Raw genomic sequence first — 6,396 nt, forward strand, 5'->3', positions numbered from 1 at the left:
ATTGTAATTTTTTTAATTAAATTGTGAAAGTTATGGTAGTAATATTTGTTCACACTCGTGAGTGACATGAGTTGTTCAATGTGAAGAGGATCCGCACAAAGTTGTGATATCTTTAATTGACAAACACTCTAGAACAAGGTATGGTCCTAAAGAAATTAATATAGGCCCTGATGAATTACCTAAAATAGGTTGAAAGCTTGGTATTAGCAACTAATTTGCTTTCTTCTTCTTCAAGACCATTCCTTGATCCAGAATGTACGTAAGGGAAAAGTGGGCATTACTTCTAATACCGAAAAAAAGAAGAAAGATATCTTTAATCAATAGACCATTTGGTAAAAGCCTCCCTGATAACCTTAATTATATTATATAATTTATATATTTGAACGATTGATTTTTTATGTTTCTAACTTTTTAAAATATTGAGGTGGAGATAATAAAAGACATTATAAAAAGACAAAACTAATTTTTATTTATTTTTCATTTTTTAAATAGGGGTTCACAACAATAGAGGTCATATCAACCTCGGGTTCCAGTAATATTCCATCATTGAATGTTTGAAAGTACTTTGGTTCATAATTCAGGGCTGCTGAAATTTAAACAGGTCAACACTTAACCATTGCAGTCACATATTAGACTGATGTTTATATATTTGAACGATATTCTGGAGAGCTGAACAATTATGAATACATATCATCAGATTTGTTATTTTTTAAAAGACTATTGAGGCTTAATTTCACTTCTTTCTAGTTTCATTAAGAATGAGTGGTTTGACTCATTAGAATCAGTTTGAGCATACATTTCATAAAATTGTCTCAATAAAAGATTGCTCTTAAATCCAAATTTGTGGTAAAGAACCAATGCTGGGTTTGTTGGAGAGACATGCAAAGTGATGTCCCAAGTTTTGCATGACTGTATTAGGTGGTAAAGTATCATTTTGCCAATGCCGCAATTCCTCCATTTAGGCCGTACAAGCAAGTAGTTGATGTAGGCTTCGTTCAAGTGGTTCCCAGGAGCTATGAAACTGAATCCAATCACAATCTTTCGGTATGTGACAACACAGCTAAACTCCGGATATTTCAGCGCTATCGACGTGTCAATTCCATCCCAGAAGTGAAGTTTAGCTAGAGCGTTTATAACAGGTATGTGGTCTTTGTCAACGTAGAGGTAATTAACAGGATACTTTTTAACTTTTGGAAGCTCCAAGTTTGGAAATTTCTCCTTGACTTTTATCCTTAATTCCGCATGGAGTTTGAGCAGGGGTGGCTCAATTTCAAAATCCTGATAAATAACAGGTGCAAGAATCCTATCGGTAAAAGAACAGTTAATATATTCATGTTTATAAGGCAAAGCAGTTGATAAAATTCCTGATTCAGCCTGGCTCGGTATGTTCAATAGAACGTTAATTTTCAAATAGTCCTTTCTCTGTCGGACGACCAGTTTTCGATAGTTCCTACAGATTTTTGACAACTCATCTTTTGGCAAGTCTGGATCAGATGAAAGAAATCTTCTGAACCTTTCGATCAGGGCTGATCTCTTCGAAGCGGACGCTGGAAGTGTCACAGCTTTGTTTCGCTCTTTTATATCCCAGTACGGCACCCTGCACGCCGCATCAAACCTCGTTGACTGATACAAATCTGTTAATATATAAAATTAAATTAGCGTTGATGCTGAGCATTGGTCTGCGAGTCAGTGAACTCATGAGGTATGAGGTGCTCAACTTGGCCACTGAAAATGTCTCAATGATAAAGTGAGAAGTTCAGCAAACCAATGAGTAAAGATGGACCCAATAAGTGACCGAATGCTAATTCAGCATAAAATTAAATTCTTATTCTACTTACCTTTTCGTGTCTTTTTCTTTAAAATATCTTTGCGCAATTGCTTTCTATTGCTATGAGAAGTCTCTTGTTCTTGATTCATTCTAGATTACACACTAGCATGATAGAGGTTTATAGTTTAAATGTAAATCATTTTAACAAAGGTAATTTTAAAATTAATTCAAACCAATTCAAACATCAAAACAAAAATTGAGAACGATATATTTTCAGTTTTTGACTTACAACTTCCGTTTTTTAACGAATTCCAATATTTAAGACAGTAAAATGTATGAAACTTATTATTTTATAAAGATTATAACCTTCTTTATGGTGATACTGATACTGAGCCATACATAAGGTTACTGGAACCTGGCTGATAACTTATTTCAATCCTAAACTCGTCACAATAAGTTTTTGTATACATTTTTAAAATAGAGTGAAAATAATACTGATTCTGTGCAATTTGGGCTCTATTATGTCATGATTATCATAGGTAATATTCTCATAAAAATCGTACTCTTTCTTTAATGGATTTTTTGAATTTTTACCTAGCATTTTTTTTCTTAAAGACCCAGAAACATGGGTGATTAATACGATAAGTTAGTAATACTACTTAATCTATTGATTAGCGTGAATCTTTGTGTTTTGATTTTGTTTGTTTTTTATGTATACAGGGTGTTGCGTCAGGGTCTCCCCACCTTCTGACAAATCCTCCCGGCTACCATAGCTCCATAGAAACCGAGGACGCCAGTTTTTTGGTTCCTTATTCCTTTCGCAAGCTAAACTTCTTTTAAGTCTGGATATCATCAGCTAGATAATCCTCCAAGGTATGTGTTAACACAGTTACCTGAGAAAATTATTCTTGAAGGAAGATTACTTTTAATTATAACGACCAATTTATGGTTTTTTAGATGCCAGCCCAAGATATTGACAACACCATGAGGACAGTCGATGTCCAACTAAGTGACCACTTGACATTTGATTCGATGCTTTTGAACACTCTGGTGCTGAATGGACTTAAAAAGGCTGGATTTAAGAGGCCTTCACCGATCCAAGCATCAGCGGTGCCGCTTGCTCGGATTGGTATCGGTGAGCCTGTTGACTAAATTTAGCCTTAAATAGCCAACAGTATTTTTGATGATGGGTGTTGCTCTGCGAGTTGGTGAACTCACGCTGAACTGTTTTAAACCTGCAGTAGGTCACTTATTGGATTTGTCTTCATTTGTAGCATTGAGTTCATCACTGAAGGTGGGTAATTCAATAAACCTGCAAGTGAAGATGGACCCAATAAATGACCAAGTGCCAGTTCTGCGATAGTATGTTTATTAAGGTGTTGAATGTGACGATGTCTTTGGATTGTCCTCACTTGTATTTCAGTAAGAACAGGCATACCTCAGCGATCAGAAGGTCATACTCTTTTGTTTAATAATTCCAATAATTTCAGCATTGGAATATAAACTATTATGTAATATAGAATTGATAGGGAACAACATAATACAGTTAATAGAGTTAAATTGTGTTTTTGTTTCAGATTTGATCATTCAAGCTAAGTCTGGCACTGGGAAGACACTTGTATTTACAATAGCGATACTTGAATCACTCTGTGAAAGTATAAACAGGCCGCAGTCAATTGTAATTGTGCCGACTCGTGAAATCGCATTGCAGGTTGGCGATGTGATCCGTGAGGTTGGTTGTTGTTTTAAAAAACTGTCAATCGAGACTTTCATCGGAGGTCTGCCAATCGCTTCCGACTTGTCAAAGGTGAAAAGATGCCAGGTTGTCGTAGGGACACCAGGACGGCTAAAGCATCTTGTTGAACTTGGAGCGCTTGATGTGTCGGCGTTGAGATTATTTGTGCTAGATGAAGCTGACATTCTTGTCGAAAAGAACTTTATAAGTGATATCAAGTAATTTTTTATTTTTATTAATTTAGTGTGCCACACAGCATATCTGCACAACTAAGATAAAAATAAGAAAATTTTTTTTAATGTTATCTTGATCATACTTATAAATTTTTTTTTTTTTTTTCAGTTTCATATTTAACAAGTCAGGTAAAGCTAAACAGATATTGGCCTGCAGTGCGACTTTTCCACAGCAAGTTCGAGAATTTACACAAAACTACATGAAAACGGGGATGAATGTAATGCTTGATGGTGATCTTTGCCCAGTGCTAGTCGGAGTAACACATATAATGCTTTGTGTTGACTACCATGTCAATTCACTTGTTAGACAGAGATCAAAACGAAAAAAAGTCATGGATATTCTCAATACAGACACTTATGATCAGGCTATCATATTTTCTAACTTTCAAACACAGTATGGTTTATTACATAAGGTAGCTTTTATAAGTGTATTGTATTTAATTTTGTTTAATATCACAGGGCTGACAGTTTGGCGAAACAATTGCAAAAAAATGATTTACCTGTGGCATGCCTGATTTCCTCATATCCACAGGAGGTGCGAATTGAAATGTTGAGGAAGTTTAGGGCACATGAGGCTAGAATTTTAGTTACAACCGACCTCGCAGCGAGGGGAATCGACATCCCGACTGTCAATCTTGTCATAAACATTGACTGTCCTAATAGCAAAGCTGCTTTTCTTCATCGTATGGGTCGAGCTGGCAGATATGGTGGTTATGGTAAATTTTATTTTAATAAAACTCATAAACAATTGTATGTATTTTGTAACTGTTTTAATTATGTAGGCAAATGCTACACCCTGTATGAAAAGGATGTCACAGAACAAAAACTGAATAGTTTGATGAAAGAAATATTTGACTTAGATAATAGCCAAAACGAAGAAGATAAGATTTCCAAAACAGATGAACTTTACAATACTGATTGTGATCTACTTTGCTCTTCAAATGTATCTTTAGTAGAAAACAGTGAGACCAGCCAGCTAGACAAACATTCAACTTCCGGAGATTCTGAGTACTGTGAATGTAATACATTTGCTGAAAATGACATTAGTGTTGAATGTGAAGACACATCGGGATCTGATGTTGCACTGATACCTGAAAATAAAATAGAGTTGAGTGTCTGTGATAGTGCAAAAGATTTAGAAGAGGAAAATAATTTAGAGAAGAAAAACAAAAATATATTCAAAAAACAATGTTATGATTATCAAATCAAAAAAGAATTAGATTGTACTTCTGAAAGCGATGAGTCAGAATCTACATATAGAGAAGGAGAATTGGAAGTACAAAAAATTAGTGAAACATTTGAAGCCAAATATTTAGATAAAACACCTCAACAATATACAAATGCTAGCGAGGAAGAAATGGAAAACAAAGATTCAGACAAAGAAGACCCGGATAATTTTTTTCAGAGTTTACGGCCTCATGCTGAAGTATTGGAACATATGAGAAACCAGTCAAATCACTGGAAATCAACTGGTTGGTATAAAAGAATGGAAAACGATCTGAAATCTTATATTGAATTATCTCGCCTTTTTGAACGTCCTACTTTTGTTTAATCATGCTTTTTGTTTCTAGTCTTTTTTTACTAGTAGCTGAATTTAATTTTAATTTTGTTTCAAATTGTGTTTTTATTCATTATTCTTTATTACCATTTAAATAATTTGTGACTATATTTCAGGTTAAAATTTTATTTTATAAACACATACTGTAAACACTGGTGGTCTAATATTCACCATCAGCGTAAATGATAAATCATCAGATTTGCTGTAAATATTGTATATTTCCTATTTTAAAATTGTTACAGTTATAATCATTTAATGTAAAACAGAATTGTGATAGATTGTTTTCATTATGTTATTATTTGATAACGCAATATAATATGATAATAAATGTCAGTGCGATGTGTATTAAGCACTATGCAGGGTCATAAATAATTTTTTTAAATATCCACTATCCATACTATGCTTTATATAAACAGCATACTTCCCTCAGCACTCTAACACATTTACCCTTGCCTAAGGATAAAAATTTGTCTTGAACCACTGAACTTTTATGTTTCTAACATTTTTAAAAGACTATTAGGCTTAATATCATTTCTTTCTGATATAATTAAGATTGAGTGGTTTGACTCATTAGAATCAGTTTAGGAATACATTTCTTAAAATTGCATCAATAAATGATCGCTCTTAAGTCCAAATTTTTGGTAAAGAACCAATGCTGGGTTGTTAGAAAGATGTGCACAGTGATGTCCCAAGTTTGCATGACTGTATTAAACGGTGAAGTATCATTTTACCAATGCTGTGATTCCTTCATTTAGGCCGTACAAGCAAGTAGTTGATGCATATTTTGTTCAAGTGGTTCCCCTTGAGCTATGAAGCTGAATCCAATCACAATCTTCTATGTGACAACACAGCTGAACTCTGGATATTTTAGTGCTATCGACGTGTCAACTTCATCCCAGAAGTGAAGTTTTGCTAGTGTTTATAATAGGTATGTGATCATTGTCAACATAGAGATAATTAACAGGATATTTTTTAACTTTTGGAAGCTCCAAGTTTGGAAATTTCTCCTTGACTTTTATCCTTGTATGGAGTTTGAACAGGGGTGGCTCGATTTCAAAATCCTGATAAATAACAGGTGCAAGAATAACAATTAATACATCCA

The 6,396-nt window shown here is 34.1% G+C and overlaps 2 protein-coding genes across 5 annotated transcripts; one reads left to right on the forward strand and one right to left on the reverse strand.

Moving 5' to 3' along the window:
• Positions 1–427: 427 nt before the first annotated feature.
• LOC106663491 (cysteine-rich protein 2-binding protein) lies at positions 428–2,150 on the reverse strand. 3 transcript variants are annotated; one of them, XM_024229874.1, is made up of 3 exons: positions 2,058–2,150; positions 1,839–1,918; positions 428–1,634 (listed from the first exon to the last, which is right to left on the reverse strand). In XM_024229874.1, exons 2-3 carry the CDS (start codon positions 1,915–1,917, stop codon positions 718–720), a joined length of 996 nt encoding a protein of 331 aa, XP_024085642.1. In that variant the 5' UTR covers position 1,918; positions 2,058–2,150; the 3' UTR covers positions 428–717. The 3 variants fall into 3 exon arrangements, with proteins under 3 accessions (XP_024085642.1, XP_024085641.1, XP_024085640.1); XM_024229873.1 differs by having other exon boundaries at positions 1,839–1,930; positions 2,058–2,145; XM_024229872.1 differs by lacking the exon at positions 2,058–2,150 and having other exon boundaries at positions 429–1,634; positions 1,839–2,046.
• Position 2,151: 1 nt separating this feature from the next.
• On the forward strand, positions 2,152–5,680 carry LOC106663490 (ATP-dependent RNA helicase eIF4A-like). 2 transcript variants are annotated; one of them, XM_014388358.2, is made up of 8 exons: positions 2,152–2,307; positions 2,384–2,413; positions 2,489–2,641; positions 2,726–2,903; positions 3,346–3,721; positions 3,846–4,130; positions 4,196–4,452; positions 4,519–5,680. In XM_014388358.2, the coding sequence occupies exons 4-8, from the start codon at positions 2,726–2,728 to the stop codon at positions 5,286–5,288; spliced, it is 1,866 nt and encodes a 621-aa protein (XP_014243844.1). In that variant the 5' UTR covers positions 2,152–2,307; positions 2,384–2,413; positions 2,489–2,641; the 3' UTR covers positions 5,289–5,680. The 2 variants fall into 2 exon arrangements, with proteins under 2 accessions (XP_014243844.1, XP_014243843.1); XM_014388357.2 differs by lacking the exon at positions 2,384–2,413.
• Positions 5,681–6,396: the final 716 nt, after the last annotated feature.

Source organism: Cimex lectularius, unplaced genomic scaffold, assembly GCF_000648675.2.
Source record: "Cimex lectularius strain Harlan isolate CLEC.00 unplaced genomic scaffold, Clec_2.1 scaffold457, whole genome shotgun sequence".
Classification (NCBI taxonomy): domain Eukaryota; kingdom Metazoa; phylum Arthropoda; class Insecta; order Hemiptera; family Cimicidae; genus Cimex; species Cimex lectularius.

Excerpts from the sequence above, each read along its gene's own strand:
- LOC106663491 (XM_024229874.1), bottom strand. The coding sequence starts at position 1,917 with ATGAATCAAGAACAAGAGACTTCTCATAGCAATAGAAAGCAATTGCGC. Across the intron at positions 1,635-1,838 it reads AAAGAAAAAGACACGAAAAG|ATTTGTATCAGTCAACGAGG; the intron begins GTAAGTAGAATA and ends ATATATTAACAG.
- LOC106663490 (XM_014388358.2), top strand. The coding sequence starts at position 2,726 with ATGCCAGCCCAAGATATTGACAACACCATGAGGACAGTCGATGTCCAA. Across the intron at positions 2,904-3,345 it reads GCTTGCTCGGATTGGTATCG|ATTTGATCATTCAAGCTAAG; the intron begins GTGAGCCTGTTG and ends TTTTTGTTTCAG. Across the intron at positions 4,453-4,518 it reads TGGCAGATATGGTGGTTATG|GCAAATGCTACACCCTGTAT; the intron begins GTAAATTTTATT and ends TTAATTATGTAG.